Below are 16,755 nucleotides of genomic sequence, written 5' to 3'. Positions count from 1 at the left end.
GCTTTCAGCTCATCCCGATCCTCCGCCCCAGTGCCAGACACCAGCCACATTCGGATGTTGCAGCACCTTTCTCTTGCAGGCAAGCGCTTTCTGCTTAACACGTACAACTGCATCTGGGCACAGGGCACATTTCCCGGCTACTGGCATGAAGCCACCGTCATACCCATACCTAATCCTGGTAAGGACAAAAACCTTCCTTCTAACTACCGCGCCATCTCTCTTACCAGCTGTGTTTGCAAGGTGATGGAACATATGATTCATGCCCAGGTGTTATGGTGGCTCAAGTCTCACAATTTACTGACGAATGCACAGTGTGGATTTCGAATGTGGCGTTCTGCAGTTGACCATCTCGTTACTTTGTCCACCCATGTCATGAATAGTTTTCTGCGGAAATCCCAGATTGCGGCTGTGTTTTTCAATTTGGAGAAGGCTCACATCACCTGCTGGAGAACTGGTATCCTCCATATTCTTTACATGTGGGGCTTCTGTGGCTGCTTGCCTGTTCCCTTCAGGCATCTTCTGCCTTGTCGGAGCACTTTATCCAGGAAAACAATGTCGCTCAGGGTTCTGTCCTGAGTGGCATCCTCTTTGCTATCACGATTAACCCTATAATGGCCTGTTTCCTGCTGGGCATCTCCGGCTCCCTTTTTGTTGGCAATTTCACCATTTATTGCATTTCTCCGTGTACCTGTCTCACTGAGCGACATCTTCAGTAATGTCTTGATTTTCTTTACTCCTGGATTGGTGATGCCATGTCTGATTGCTATGTTAAGGAGAATGGTTTGTCCCAGGCCAGTGTCCTCAGTGTCACATTGTTTGCCATTGCTATCAGTGGCATTTCCCCCACGGTCAGAAGCCCTGTCAAATGCTCTTTGTTTGTGGATGACTTTGCAATCTTCTAATCATCCTCTGATCTTTCAACGATGAGGCAGCTACAGCTGATCATTAAGAGGCTGGAAACTTGAACCTGGACAACTGGTTTTTGGTTCTCACCAGAGAAGACTAAATGTGTCAGTTTTAACCGTGCTTGCCAGGGTTTTAATCAGCCAATGCTTACAATGGGGAACAATATTTTAAGTTTTGTACACCTTTTGGGTTTATTACTTGACTCAAAATTAACTTGGCTCCCACCCCTGAAAGATCTATGAACAAAGGGCTTCCAGTCATTGAATATTTTGAAACGCCTTGGCAGAAAAACATTATGAGCTGACAGGTCCCGCCTCCTGCAGTTTTATAGGGCATTTGTTTTATCACACTTAGACTATGGCAGTATTGTCTACGGATCGGCCCATCCTTCCTACTAGCGGATGTTAGATGCCATCCATCATGAGGGCATTCGGATATTTCCTGGAGCCTTTCGGACCAGCCCAGAAGCTGGTGAACCACCACTCTGGATTTGACGAAGTATGCTTTTGGCTCGACAGGTGCTGGAAATCTCAGCATCACCTGTCATTGGCATTTAGTTCAGTGATCCAACCCACCTTTGTATGACTGTTCAGGAATTGGCCCCAAGTGACAAAACTGTTTGCATACATGCTATAGACTGTCTCTGGATCTCTCGGGCATCAAAATACTCGCCCAGGGATGGAACGCACTGCCGCCTTGGCGTCTTCAGAGGCCCAAAGTTATTTTAATCTTGATACAGTACAAGAAAACTGGTACTCTAGATTTTGTTTTTACAACTTTGTTTTCATCTATTTTAAGTACATACCATAGCTTAATCATTATTTATACAGGTGGATCCCAGCAGGAGAATGCTCTTGGTTGTTCTGCTGCTTTCCCCGATAGGGAACAATTTACAAATTATGATGCGGAGCTATATGGCATTCTGATAACACTGGAGAGGTTTCACAGACATCACCATACGAGTTTTCTTGTCTGTTCAGACTCTCTTAGTGTAGTGCAAGCACTTCACCAAATGTATCTGGTAGACCTGCTGATTCAGCTCATCCGTGACTCCTTAAATCGGCTCCAACACCGTGGCAAGGAGGTGATCTTTTGCTGGGTACCTGGCCACATAGGGATACAGGATAACGACATGGCCAACAAAGCTGCCAAGGAAGCATGTTGGGATAGTGCTGTACATCAATGTCCCATCCCGTTGCATGCCATCATCATCATCATCATCATCATCATTTTCTAACAGATGCATCATGCGTCAGTGGGAGACTGAATGGTTGCAGGTGACAGACAATAATCTGTGGTCGTTCAAATCAACCACATAGGCTTGGCGGGCTTCATGTCAGCCTCGCCACTGGAAGGAGGTTTTGCTTACCAGATTGCGCATCGGGCATAGCCCTTTCATACTTTGCTTCCTTCTCTGGCAGGAGGATCCATCACTATGTGAATTTGTGGCATGCCACTTTCGGTCCAGCATATTGTGTGTGTGTGTGTGTGTGTGTGTGTGTGTGTGTGTGTGTGTGTGTGTGTGTGTGTGTGTGTGTGTGTGTGTGATATTAGGGCAGCCCTCAGTCTCGCTGGAGATATGCTCACCTTCCTTACGGATACCGATACCAATGTTACAAGAGGGGTGAAATTTTGTAAACTGTCAGGACTCATCCCTAAATTGGTGGGGAAGGGCGGCAGACTTTAATACACTATAAACTGCTTCGCATGTGGGGACAGCCTTCGTCCCCACCCATGAGATTTACATGGTGACTTTTCATCAGGCTGCTGATGACCATGATGTCGAGCACCCCCTCAGCCATCTTGACTCCTGGAGCATTGACAGTGACTTTCGCTTTTCCACTGACAAAACCATCTGTATGAATTTCTGGCCACCCAGTTGGTTTCTTCCACTATCTTTACATCTTGGGCCCACTATCTTTACATTTTGGGCCTGTTGCCCTTCCGTTCATTGAAACTACAAAATTCCTGGGGTTCATGCTTGATAGGGAAACACTCTTTGTCTTCTCATGTGTCTTATGTTCTGTACTTTGTTCCTCAATGTCCTACGTGTCCTCAATGGTACTTCCTGGGGTGCCGATCGAACCACCCTCCTCCGTTTGTACCAGTCCCTTATCCATTTGAAACTCGAATATGGGTGCTTTGTTTATGCATTTGCACGTTTACCCCTCTTATTCCATCTCAGCATTATCCACCACTGTGGCATCCGCTTGGCCATGGATGCGTTTTACTCTATCCCAGTTGAGAGTCTGTATGCTGAAGCTGCTGAACTACCCCTGTCCTACCACTGTGACTTTCTCCTCAGCAGGTATCCATGCCGTTTGTCTGCCACTCGTGAGCACCCATCCTATGCCTCCTCCGTCGATGATTTATTTGATTGCCAGTATGGTCCCTCTTCTGTTAGCTCCTGGAGTCCACTTTCAGCACTTGGTACGGCAGCTTAACTTCACACTACCTGCAGCTTTCCCGGTAGCTGTGAACCCTTCACCCTTCGTGAAGCGGCCCATGTTAACCTTGGCCTTCATTCGCTTCCTAAGAACACTGCTCCACCTTCGGTCTATCGCCTTCAGTTTCACGAACTTCACATAGGACTTCGCACTAGTACATTTGTGTATACTGATGGCTCTTGGACTGACCGTGGGGTCGGGTGTGCCTTCGTCATTGGTGCCCATGTCTTTTGATTTTGGCTTCTGGCACACTGCTCAGTTTTACAGCTGAGCTCTTCTCCCTGTATAAGGCCACAGAGTACATCCGACGACACAGCCTTTTCAGTTGTGTCCTCTGCTCAGACTCACTCAGCGGCCTACAAAGTCTATGTGCACTGTACACCGCCCATTCCCTAGTGCAATGAGTCCAGGAAAACTGTCACTTGCTCACTCTTGGTGCAGCCACTGTGTTATTTATGTGGGTTGCTGGTCATGTTGCTCTGCCAGGAAACGAGGTTGCTGCTGCTGCTGCCAAGGCTGCAGTCCTCGTACCTCAACCTGCTAGTTCCTATCTTCCCTCCTATGATCTCTGTGTTGTCGTCTGTCAGGAGGTGGTGTCCCTTTGGCATCGCCAATGGTCCTCCCTTCACAGGGATAAGCTCCGGCTTATTAAGCCTCTCCCAGTGACTTGGATAACAACCTCTCGGCCCTCCTGCTGGGAGGAGGCCATTTTAACTAGGCTGCTTATTGGGCACTGCCTTTTTAGCCATCATCATTTGATAAGTGGAACTACCCTACCACTTTTTACACATTGACGTATGTTCGTTTTTTAACTGCTCTGTATCTTTGTGTTGGATACTGACTCAGCGCAGTGATTGATTGTGTCCCATTCAATGTCCATCCAGCGTCTTGTACTATTCTCCTCCAGTGTACTGTAATGTTTACTATAGCCACGTTCTAGAATTATAATATAATTTTTTCTCTACTCTGTAGCTTGTGTCGTATGGCAGGAATCTCATTTTGCATATGCTCATTTGCACCTGTTCATGGTTTTCAAGCCTTCTGCCGGAACTGGGTCGGCACTTTGCAAGCCTCTGGTGGTGTCTGCATGTTGATCCACATGGATTTTGTTAGTTCCTGGATGCTGCGCTGGATCCATTTAGACTCTGCGGTAACAATATGCAATCTTTCGTCTACCCCCAGACCGATTTCCTACACTTTCCGCTTTTCTTACTCTCCTTTGACAGCTCTCTCCCCATTTGCTTATCCTTGGGGTTTTTAATGCCTGTAACCCTCTGTGGGGTAGTAATACCAACACTGACTAGGGCAGGATTGTGTAAGACATGCTGGCAGGGCTAGGTCTCTGCCTCCTGAACACTGGAGCCCCTACATGCTTTATTGTGGCTCACAGCACTTTTTCTGCCATTGATCTTTTCCTCTGTAGTCCTTGATTCCTCCCCTCTGTTCACTGGGGAGTTTGTGATGATTTGTGCAACAGCAATAGTTTCCAGTTGTCTTATCTTTTCTTCAGCATTACTGCCTGGACACCCTCTCAGGTGGGCTTTTGCTAATGCAGATTGGGGTGCTTTTCTTAGACTACCATCCCAACCACTCCATCACATGAGTCGATATGGAATTTGACAGGCGCCATCCTCTCGGCAGCTTCTTTGGCAGTTCTTTCTTCCTTGGGTTCTTCCTGACAAAGACTGTCCCTTGATGGACCCCTGAAATTGCTGCAGCTGTTAAAGACCACTGTCATCCCCTCCAATGCTACAAACGGCATCAGTCTCTCAACCATCTCTTGGCCTTCAGGGCTGTGCCTCCCGTTATCTTATTAAACACTAGAAACAGATTTATTGGAAATGCTATATTGCTTCCATAGGGTCCCATATTCCCTCTTTGCTGATTTGCACAAAGATCTGGCGTATTTTTGGCCACTGCCCTCCTAAAAGTGTCCCAAATTTTCCCTGGATGGTGTTAGCATCACCAGCCCATACTCTGTTGCTGAGCATTTTGTTCAACATTTCACTCAGTCCTCAGTGTCGGTCCACTATTTAGCCACATTCCATCTTCTCAAACACCATCTGGAACAACTCCCTTTATCTTTCATTGTCTTCAAACTGGAGCCTTATAATGCCCCATTTAGTAAGTGGTAATTTGCAGCATCCTTGCTCTCTGCCCCAAATGGCTCCTGGACTGGACAGAGTATACAACCAAATGCTTCGAACACTTATCGGTGGCTAGCCAATGTCATATACTAGCCCTTTTTAACAGTCTATGGATCAGGGGAATTCCCTTCACAATAGCAATAAAGTGTTGTTATTCCAATTTTGAAAGCTGGTAAACCACCTCTTCAGCCGGACAGCAATGATCTGACCAGTTTAACCATTGTCCTCTGCAACTGACTTTGAATGTATGGTGCGATGAAGACTGTATTGGATCCTCGAATCTCAGGACCTTTTGGCTTTGACCCAGTGTGGTTTTGGCCAAGGCTGCTCTACTGCAGATAATTAAGTCCACCTTGAGTCTGCTATCTGAACGGCTTTTGCCCAGCATCAACACCCTGTTACATCTCCATAAAGCTTATGATACCACATAGCACCACCACATCCTTGCTACCGCATATGAGTGAGGCCTCTGTGGCTCAGTCCCAGTTTCTTTTGTGCCTCACTTTCCAGGTACAATTTGGTGCCTCTTATAGCACCTCCTATCTGCAGAAGAATGGGTTTCTTCAGGGTTCTGTTTTGAGTGACCCTCTCTTTTTAGTGGCTATCAGTGGTCTGGTGGCAGCTGTGAGGCCTCTTTGTATGCTGATTATTTTTGCATTTATTTCTGTTTGTCCTTGGTGGACACGGTTAAATGCAGACTGCAGGTAGCAAAACACAAAGTGCACATGTTGGGCTCTCACTCACGCCTTCCATTTTTTGGCTGCCAAGACCTGTGTTATGCATTTTTGTCACCGCCGTACAGTCCATCCTCATCCAGATCTGTATCTTGATGATGGGATGGCCAGTCCCTCATTGTGGTGGACTCTCATAGTTTTTTGGGACTAGTCTTTGATACCCAGCTGACATGTCTTCTTCACCAGCTAAAGCGGACATGTTGGTCACACCTCAGGGCCATTCGATGCCTTGGCAACACCAGCTGGGACGCAAACTGCTCTTGTCTGGATCATGGGTGTGTCACATATGGCTCGGCATCACTGTCGCCATTACAGGTGCTGGACTCAGTACACCATTGTGGGGTGCTGCTAACAACTGGTGTCATTCAGACTAGCTCCACAATCAATATCCTAGCAGAAGCAGGGGTTTTATTGTTGCAGGTTCTACATCCGCAACAGTTGATTGCTGATGTGTTATAAGTCCACTGCTCCCTGGAGCACCCAAACTACTATCTCATCTTTCCAGGTATGGAGATCCACCTCCTGTTATGGCAGCCCAGGTCTGTGGTTTACAATAGCCATCCATATACAGTCCTCCCCCCCCCCCCCCCCTTTTTTTCCCCAGCTTTCCCTTCTACCACCTCTTCTCTGGGCCGACTCATGTACACCTCCATGGTGCATCCTCTGTCCACAGTTCTGTCGTAACCTATCACAAGATCTGAAATGAAATGTTCGGATTAGCCTGAGGCCCTCCACCGCCAATTATTCTCCATTCTCAGCACATTTTGGGATTCAGAAGTAGTATATACTGAAGGCTCAATTTTTGTTTCACGCTGGCTTTGCTTATGTTCATGCAGGATGTAATAAACTCCGCTTCTTGCTGGATGGCTGCATTGTTTTCACCGTGGAGTTGGTAGCTATCTGTCTTGCTTTTGAGTATATCTGTTACTGCATTGGTGAATCCTTCCTCACCTGCAGAGACTCTTTGAGTCGTTTACGAAGCTCTTGACCAGTGTTATCCTAGCTATCCCTTGATCTTGACTGTTCAAGATTCTCTTTTTTCCCTCAGTGTGGATGCTCAGTCTTTGTCTGGACCCCAAGATCATGTTCAGACCCCGGGAAATGAACTCGCTGACTGACTGGCCAAACAGGCTACCAGCAAGCCACCTCTTGAGATTGGCTGCCATTCTGGAACTGGAACTTTGATCAGTATTACACTGTCAACTTCTAAGGATTTGGAATAATGGAATGGCATACTCTTGACTTTGGTGAATAACCTAGGGGCAGTAAAGGAGGTAATGAATATATGGAGGTTATCTATGCGGGCCTCTCATGGCGACTCCATCTTTTACGGGCTTTGCATGATTATACTTGGTTGACTGGTGGTGTTGTATGTCACAAGGATATGCCACATTGTTGTTGTGGTGACCATTTCACAGTTTTGCTGGACTGTCCTAACCTTGCCATCCCGCAGTGGACTCTTAATCTTCACGAGTTGCTACCCTTGGTGTTAGTGGATGATGCCTCAGCGACTCACCTGGTTTTACAGTTTATTTGTGAAGGGGCTTCTTATCACTCTCTCTAAGGCAGGGCACTTCATCCTTGTCATCCCCTTGAGAGATTGGCAGGATATACTGTTGCGCTCTCTGCTTAGAACGAGCAGTGGCTGTCTGGGCTTGGTGGTCTGCCCCAGCCCTCGCCCTACCTGTTCTTATGCTCTTCTTCCCCCTTTTAGCACATTCTGTTTGACGTGGTGTTCTTTTTCTGGTTTCCTGTACTTCTGTCGCCCTGTGTGTGTTGCTAGTCTTTTCTGGGCATTGTTGGGTGAGGGGCCTCTGGCAAGTGCTGGGGGGTATGTCCCTCATTGCACTTTTTGACTTTGGGGTCCTCTGGCTGCTCCATGAATGGGGCAACTTGTGCACCTTTCTTCCTTCCTCCCGTTTTCTTCTTTCCCGATCATTTCTTGTGGCCTTGTTTATCTTGGTTAGGCCTCGCAGTTTTCTTTCCATAGTCCCTTCTATGGTGTATAGTTTTGTTGACTTGCCTGTTTGAGATAGGACGGATTGATGACTTTATGGTTTGGTCCCTTTAATCATTTAACCAACAAGCCTCTCATTCACATTGTTGTCTTAAGCTGTTCTTGATACAAAAACTTGTGTACTAAGTGTATGACTTTATTGTTATTTTGTGCCATATTCTTTCTTCTTTCTGTTGTACATCATTTTAGTTCTATTTATAATAATTTTCAGGCTTGTTTTTAATCTGGCTCTATAATGTTCTTTCATTTATTATTGAAGTTTATTTGCACTAGTTGGAAACTGTAAAACATCTGCAACGAAATGACTCTGTTTGGGTGTATTCTATGTACCTGTCTACCTTCATTTTCCCTGTTTAAGGACTTGATAACATCAGGGGCTACTGAAAATAACTTTGGTGTATGAAATCGCTTTGTCCAGCTATTTAAGACCTGAATCTCTTACCATTGTGACAAAGCTCAATTGGAGCAGTAACATTGATGAATATATTCGTCTGTAGAGTAGTTGTTTCTGAAGGGATGCTTGCACAGATTATGTTGAAACATAGTCACAAGCTTTATGAAAACATTTGATGCCTTGCAAGTGATTCATTGTGCTGTGTCCACTTCTGAAACCAGCTTGTTTCTTTGTTTGATTAAAACCAAATGTTTCTTAAATTTGGTTGACAGCTTGTGAATATGTTGTACATTATTGTACATTACCAAGAAGTGGCTGATTGGTTAAGATTCTTCTTCTTTTCTTTTTGTCTCCTTTGTTGTGAAGTAGAGGAATCATAATGTTCCAGTTTTGTAGAGTTGTTTTACTTCTTAAACATTTCCCCAAGTTCCATGTGATCTACTTTGGTTAGCCCCATAATTCTCTCGAAGATGTCATTAAGGGGTATTTTCCAAACTCTTTGTAGTCACTTTTTGCAGCCTGATATAGGCTTTGTACTTTTTAGTAAATGGTTCTTAAAGCTAGTGTGTGTGTGTGTGTGTGTGTGTGTGTGTGTGTGTGTGTGTCCACAAGTTTGTGGTGCTTGCAGTTTACAAATGACTGTATACTTCCCCAAAGAATTTTTTAGTGATATGATACTTGTAAGTATGTTAAATAATTTTAAATACATGTCAGACTTGTGAATTTTCTTTTGGTGTTTGAGAAAGCTGTGTTGCGGTATTTTAACAAATACATTGAAATTATTTAGTGTAATTAAAATCAGCATAATAAGTGTTTCAACACTCCACTCAAAATGTGATATAAATACCTTTCTCCATTGGTCAGTTAACGTATATGTGATAACTCAGCAAACTTCCGTCCTTAAAATACTTCTGAACAGTTACTATGTTGTCACTGAAACAGTGTTGTACTGAACAGAGAGTAGCATTAAAGATTCGTGCAAATAGTACTTTCTGGCTATATTTGTGAAAGCAGGATGAAATAACTATTGAGGAGAAATCTGATGCTTCTTAGCACAAATAAATGTGTTCTTGTTGCATACTGGATTTTTATGCTACTTGCCTCTTCACTTGATTTACAGGCTTGTAAGAACATGCTGCTAGGGAAGACATGGAGCCAAAAGTTAAGCGACTGAAACCGCATATGGCATCTCAGTTCCCAGCTGGGTGAGTGGTTACATTATCTTGATTGATTAAGTTATGAAATACTTCAGCTGTGAGTAAAGAGAGGTATGTAAGATTTTTTCATTGAAGTTGAAAAGGTAAAATAAATAACAATGTGGAGAGAGGGAACATCAATTTTTATATCATATATTCTTTCCATAAAGTAATGGGCAGTAGTTAGAATCTTATTCATGAGGAAAGCGTGAGAAGTCCATGGTGAGACAGTGATAGACTTGGTTTTCCAGTTAGTTTCTGTTTCAGTGCACTTTCTCCAATGGTTTAGGCCTGAGGAAGTTGTCTTTGTGCTGTGAATCTGGTTCATGTGCAGTATTTCTGTCTATGGCTGCTATAATATTTCTTTGGACTCCTTCAAACGTTGGTGGAGGCGATGTGGAAGACTTGTTTAGTATTCACTAATTACTCTTTTTTTCTTTGCATGATAAATAAGAATAATAATCTCTTTTGCATCCCACAAAACACTGGTTATAAACTGCCTGACAGCATTAATTTCTTGCACGCAGTAGTGGACACACATCCAAAGCAACAGGCTGGTGTACGAAAGTGATTAAATTATGTAGGAAATGATTCAAAAATAGCTGATAACTTCACTTTCTCACTTGCTTTTGGCCATGATTCAAGAATTATAACACTAAAAAGGAACAAAACTTTCTCAGTCAATTAATCACATAAAATGTATTGTACTATTTCTGGTGATATGCCTATGACTTCCTCTTTAGGGGCTCACATCTCTTTCATGAGTATGTGCTTAGCCACCATGAGGTCCCAGTACTTGCAGTACTACTACTTTCTGCTCTCCCCCCTCCCCCCCCCATCTCCCCCCCCCCTTCCTGTTGGGTGGTCTTCTTGGTACCGATTGTGCTTGGATCTGCTTTGTGTAGTGGACACTCATTTTCTTACCTTCCTGCCTTCTACAACTTTCCATTATGAACTATTTGGTCCCCTAGTTGGGCTTGACTTGCTACTTCTTTTCTAAATTTTACAGAGTTGTGGGCCGTGCAGTGTGTGTTTCACTTCTTGCGTCTTTCTCTCTTTGCACCCTCCTTTCTTGCAACAGTACTGTGCTCAAATGGTAGCCCCCTGGCCACGAAGGGGTTGAACGGTTGGTCCCTGAGCTGGAAACTCCCCATGCAAGCCAAGGAATATATGCCTGTCATGATTGGGGCACAGGTGTGTCAGGCAGCAGTTTACTGGCCAGGTAACTGTTGCTGTGGCGGGGTGAGGGGAGCCCCCGTTCTGTGTGGGTGGTATCCTGGCAGAAGATTTGCACATTCTGTGAATTAAACTTTTTCTGCTGGTGGCCGCATAGCCCCATCAATCTCTTCTGAAGCTAAGATGTATTACAATGTGGAGAAGTATGACCACAAAATGTTCCCTTGCCTTTTGCTGGTTACACCATGCAAGGAGCATAGAGCTCAGAGATAAGGTGAGAAATGCACACCCAATTCTTGGTTTGATCTGGAGACCTCACTACCCGTGAGGCCATTTTCTGGGATGGCCTTTGGCTGTGCGTCTGAGGTATGACCTGCAACTGGATGCCAGCCGGTAACTAAAGGAGCCATAGGTTGCAGGTTGTAGGACTTTGCATTCCTCCTTTGTCCCAGAATCCGGGACATACAATCCTTCATAGAAGTCTTAAATAATCTAAGGACAAGAATTGGTCCACCCTCCTCCCACCCCAAGGGGCTCACCGCACTTTGGTGTTTACGTGCTTGGATACTATGGGGCCCCAGTCTATGCAGCACCTCTTCCTTTTCCGTGCTGCGTGTCTATCCTTCTGCTATTCTTTTTTTCCCTCCATCGGGGAACACATCTGGGATATTTTTGGAAATGTGTTCTGAGGTTTTGTAGCTTGACATCAGAACAGCCCTTCATCTGTTTTCCCCATCTCCTACCCTTCCTCCACTTCAGCGTTTGAGGTTCCTCTCTGTTTCTTCTTTTTCCTTTTGCTCTCCTGAAGACCATGCAAAAGGTGACTCGGTAACTCGTAATTCCCTGCCCCGGATTGACAGGTAGCGTTTGCATGTACCCCCGGTACAGGTCAGGCTGAGGGAGGGATGATAGCCTGAGTTGTTACCTTCCCAAATTGCCAGTTGGTCTCCTCTGTCAGGAGTTCAGGAGATGTGAACTGAGGTGTGAGGGGTAGCCCCCAGTTGGAAGGAGCCCCTCATTGGATATGTTGGCAATTGTGGGGAATTTTTTCACAATGAGCCAATCACCATCTCAGTCTGTCTACTAAACATTAACGGAATGAGGCTAGAGATTCAGAGAATCTCCCAGCTGCATCTTAGTTCCTCGTGGTATCACATACTGAAGAGGGTCAGTTCTTTGCTATGGTTAATCCGTTTCTTATTCAGAAAGGTGTTGATACAATTTCAGGCCATGTGAAAACCTGCTCTCATTTACATAATGGATGGAACTTTGCTTCTGGAGACCAATGGTGATTTTCAAGCCCAACGACTGCTTACAGCTTCACTTTTCCACAGCTATCCTGTTTGTGTTGAGGCTCACTGAATGTTGAATTCTTCATGTGGTGTTATTTACACTCAGCTGCTTGATGGTCCGACCAAGGGAGAAATCCAAACTTGCCTCTCTGATCAGGGTGTCACTGCAGTCCATCGGGTGATGAAACAGGTTGATGCAACTCGGATGCCTACACGCCCTCTTTTTTTCACATTTGATTGCGTAGTGCTTCCATCAAAGAATGCTATGAAGTCATCACAGTGTGACCATACATTCCAAACCCAATGTGTTGCTACCAGTGTCAACATTACAGCCTCACTCACGAGTTCTGGTCAAAATGCGACCAAATGTCTTACTTGCGGTAGGGTTGCTCACCAGGGTGATTGCGCTCCTACTTCTCTCCGCTGTGCCAGTGGCAATGACGAGCATCCAGCCTCATCCCAAGAATGTTCCATGTATCTCGATGAGCAGGCCATCCAGGACTCCTGGGTGAAGGGAAAAGTATCATACACTGTCACTTGCAAGTTGTTGGCTAATCGAAAGCCCTGAATTTTACCATCTAGCCCTTACAGTATCATTCTTGTTATGCCTCGCTCCACGAAGGACGTGGCCATGCGGACTTGGAACCTCAGACTCAGCACTGCAGTTGTAAAATCGCCCAGTATCATGATAACAACCCCATCTCCTCATCTAGCTGCGCAACAAGCCACCAAATATTCGTCTCCAGTGGCGAAATCACCTGCTGCACAAGTGGCAGGCCAAAATGACAAAAGGAACACTCCCACGAAGACTTCTATGTCCCTCCAGCCAACAAACATCTGATTCCTCATCTGCCATCTGCAAAGGCCGTAAGAAATCAAACAAAGGCCTTCTCCTTCCCTGACTCGGAGATCCTCTTCAGTGGTGTCACCATGTGATACCCTGACCCAGCCAACCTCTATTTCACCAGTGCGCACTGCATACCATTTTTCTGCCCTGGAATCTGCAGCCCTACACAGAGAGAATGCCGATGCCTCCCTAGATCTCATTGAACAGGATCCTCCAGCCTTTGCACCTTGTAGCAGTGAGTCTTTGAAAGCTGAGACTCTGCAGCCGCCAAGGTGGCAACCCTTCATTTGTTCCCTCCTCCCCTCTCCCCATTATGAGTCCTCTCCAATGGAACATTCGCGGAATTTGATCTAACAAGGAGGAATTAGGACTGCTCTTGGAATTGCAGCGTCCACTTGTTTCCTGCCTCCAAGACTGCTTTTGACCTCGCACATTTCCTTCTGGTCAGCTTTGATTCCCCCCTCCCTTCATCCCTCATCCCTGAGGCAAGGATGGCACTCCATCTCACTGGGGAGTCATACTGCTCATTGCTCTTCCAGGATGACGTCAATAGCCAAACCATCTCCGTGAACACTCACCTGCAAGCTGTTGCAGTCCTCCTTATCCTTCCTCAATTCAGCTTTTGTCTTTGGAATGTCTACATCCCTCCATCCTGAGCATCGTCCTCTTTGCTGTAGCCAATAACACTCTTATGGCCTGCCTCCCGCCAGGCCTCTCCGGTTCCATTTTCATCTATGACTTAGCGATCTATTGCAGTTCTCCACAGACTTGTCCTTTTGAGTGGCATCTTCAGCAATTTCTCTATCATCTTTACTCATGGAGTATTGACAATAGATTTTGCTTGTCCACTAACAAAACAGTTTGTATGAATTTCTGGTGGCGGAATCAGTTTCTTCCACTGCCTTTACATATGAGCCTGTTGCTTTTCCACTCACTGAAACTACAAAATTTCTGGGGCTCATGCTTGATAGAAAACTTTCTTGATCCTCCCATGTGTCTTACCTGGCCACATGCTGCACCCAGTCTCTCAATGTCCTACATGTTCTAAGTGGTACATCCAAGGAAGCAGATTGGACCACCCTCCTCTGTTTATACTGATTCCTTGTCTTTTGAAACTAGACTGTTGGTGTTTCGTTTATTCATCTGCATATCTGGCCATCTTATGTAGTCTTCATTCAATCCACCATCATGGAAATCATTTTGCCACAGGCGCGCTTTACACTAGCCTCGTTGTGAGGCTGTACAGAACCTGGTGAAATACTGCTGTCGTACTGGCGTGCTGTTCTCATTAGCAGATATGCAAGCTGTTTGTGTGCCATGCCTGGCCACCCATCCTATGCCTCCTCCTTGGATGACTCCATTGACTGCCAGTATGAGGCGCGTCTTCCTTCTCTGTTACCTCCCAGAGTTTGCTTTCGGCTATTGCTTCATCAGCTTAATCTTAGGGTACCTGTCATGTTCCCAATGGGTGCGAACCCTTCACCACCTTAGCTTAATTTGGCAGCTCGTGTTCACCTTGGACTTCAGCACACACATACATGGCAGTTTCTTTATTTTTGTTTATTCGTTTCAGAAGTAAGTATTTGTTGATGTTGTTTTATGTGACCGGAAAGTCTGTCAACTGGATCATGATGAGACATAGGTGATGTAGTGGCAACCTCCAAGTTTTGCTCAGAAGCAGGTACATAGTCTTTTATCCATGAATCACACACTTTCAATAAAAAATTGTGAAATCGGAGACTCTTGTGTTCTGTTTTGAAATACTGGCATGTATGGAATGCATTAAATAATGCGTAATTGAAGAAGTACATACAAACCTTTTTTGACCATTTTATACTTTTTCTGTATATAGGGTAATAACTCAAATATTGGTCTACCTGATCCACTCCTTTCATATATTTGTTGTAGTCTAATACACTTTCAGGTTTTTTAAATTGTGTAATTGGTTCTTCTACATTTCCTTTGAGTGTCTGTCAGAGTGGCACTATGTATTTTGGAGATCATTCATATTGTTTTAGTTTTTGAAGCTCTCCATACCTGTGCAAGTACTTCACCTTTCCATTGATGACAAGCTTTAAATGTATTGACTTTTGCACACTTTAACTTTTCCAGAAATCCTCTATTTTGCCATATCGTTCCACAAACTCAAATTTTCTTTTCAAGTAACTACTCCACAAGTTCTACACTGTTATAATAATTATCCACGTAGAGGTGATGCCACTTTCCATAAGAAGGTGTCAATAGTTCCATCGCTGTTTTTGCTAGAGGCTGTCCAGCGCCAGAATATATCTTGAATGAGGAAATGTATCCCATACTCGAATCACACAGCATCTGAATGAATGAGTATGCCATATTTCATAATTTTCAATGGGTTGTAAACTTTAAAATTCAACCGTCCATGCCACGGTATCATTCTCTCATCAATTGGGATGTTTTGACTTAGATTAAAAGTTTCTTTGAACTTTTTGGAAAAATAATCAATTACAAATTGCACTTTGAAAAGCTGATTGGCATTATCCGGTTTATTATTATTGTCGAAAAGTGTAAAAATTATAAAATTTGTCTGAATCAGTTGCAGGACATAGTTTTGTGAAATATTGGTGTGTCTGTCAACGGATTTGTTGACCAATAATTATTGATCCTTGCTTTCTTACAGTTCCCATAAGGATAGCAAGCCCAAACCATTTTCTAAGTTCGGATCCCTTAATGTCGACAAATTTGGCATTTTCTTAAATCCAGTTTCCTTCTATTGCAGTTTTGACTGTAGTACTTGTTAGTTTCATTGCTAATATATTCAAATAGATTGTTCCCAATATATAATTCTATGATATTCTTGATGCTCTGTGTATCTTTGGGAAATATGTTTGGATCCATAGATCCTTCAGATTTATTATTGGTCCTTGGTAAATCAAAGTCTGGTCACTGTGCACTGTCATCTCCATCTGATTCATCTGAATCAGTTGGCAACCATAGCGTTCTCTGAATTCTTCTTGGACATATCTCACTATTTTTCTACGATTTTGCTTCACTTTTAGTTTTTTGATACCCAGTGTCATCTTCACAATCGCCCAAGTCATCCGGAACGTCAGACTAGATGTCCACGCATTCATCGTAAATAATCGTATCGTCTTTTTCATTTGTCGTGATGAAAGAGCACAAGTACTTATAAAAACAAAAAAACTTGTTGACGTGTATAACTTACTGTTACCTAAGCAAAACACCAACAGAATACAAAAGATACTAAATTACTGTTGCCAGCCACTGTGCAATACTGTGCTCACAACACCACTGTGGTGTCGCTGGCCACTGAACGATACTATGCTGACAACGCCACTGTGGTGTCATTGTCCATTGACCACTATTTCATGCACAACACCACTGTGGTGTCGCCGGACGGCATAGAGTTAAGAACTGAAAGAGCATCGAGTGTTTGCATGTACATTCTGGTCTTCAACAAACACATGCTACTCAGTATGACTTTTCTAGGCTGTGGCTATTGGTGTGAAGACATCTCTTTAATTTACCATCTGTAATGTGTATCACCCTCCTGATGAAGTGTCCCAGAATACATTGTGTGCATTGTTTTCTGAGCTCATCCC

The 16,755-nt window shown here is 44.3% G+C and overlaps 1 protein-coding gene across 1 annotated transcript in view; it reads left to right on the top strand.

Annotated features, from left to right (window-relative positions):
• Positions 1-16,755, top strand: part of LOC126248299 (uncharacterized) — an 80,995-nt gene that overhangs the window by 15,723 nt on the left and 48,517 nt on the right. The window contains exon 2 of the mRNA XM_049949165.1: positions 9,766-9,850. Within this exon, the coding sequence (XP_049805122.1) occupies positions 9,795-9,850 (56 nt within the window). The 5' untranslated portion in view covers positions 9,766-9,794. The remainder of the gene's footprint in view (positions 1-9,765; positions 9,851-16,755) is intronic.

The sequence above is a fragment of the Schistocerca nitens genome, chromosome 3 (genome assembly GCF_023898315.1).
Source record: "Schistocerca nitens isolate TAMUIC-IGC-003100 chromosome 3, iqSchNite1.1, whole genome shotgun sequence".
Classification (NCBI taxonomy): domain Eukaryota; kingdom Metazoa; phylum Arthropoda; class Insecta; order Orthoptera; family Acrididae; genus Schistocerca; species Schistocerca nitens.
The sequence above is the reverse complement of the archived record's forward strand: the minus strand, read 5'-3'. Positions and strand labels throughout refer to the sequence as shown.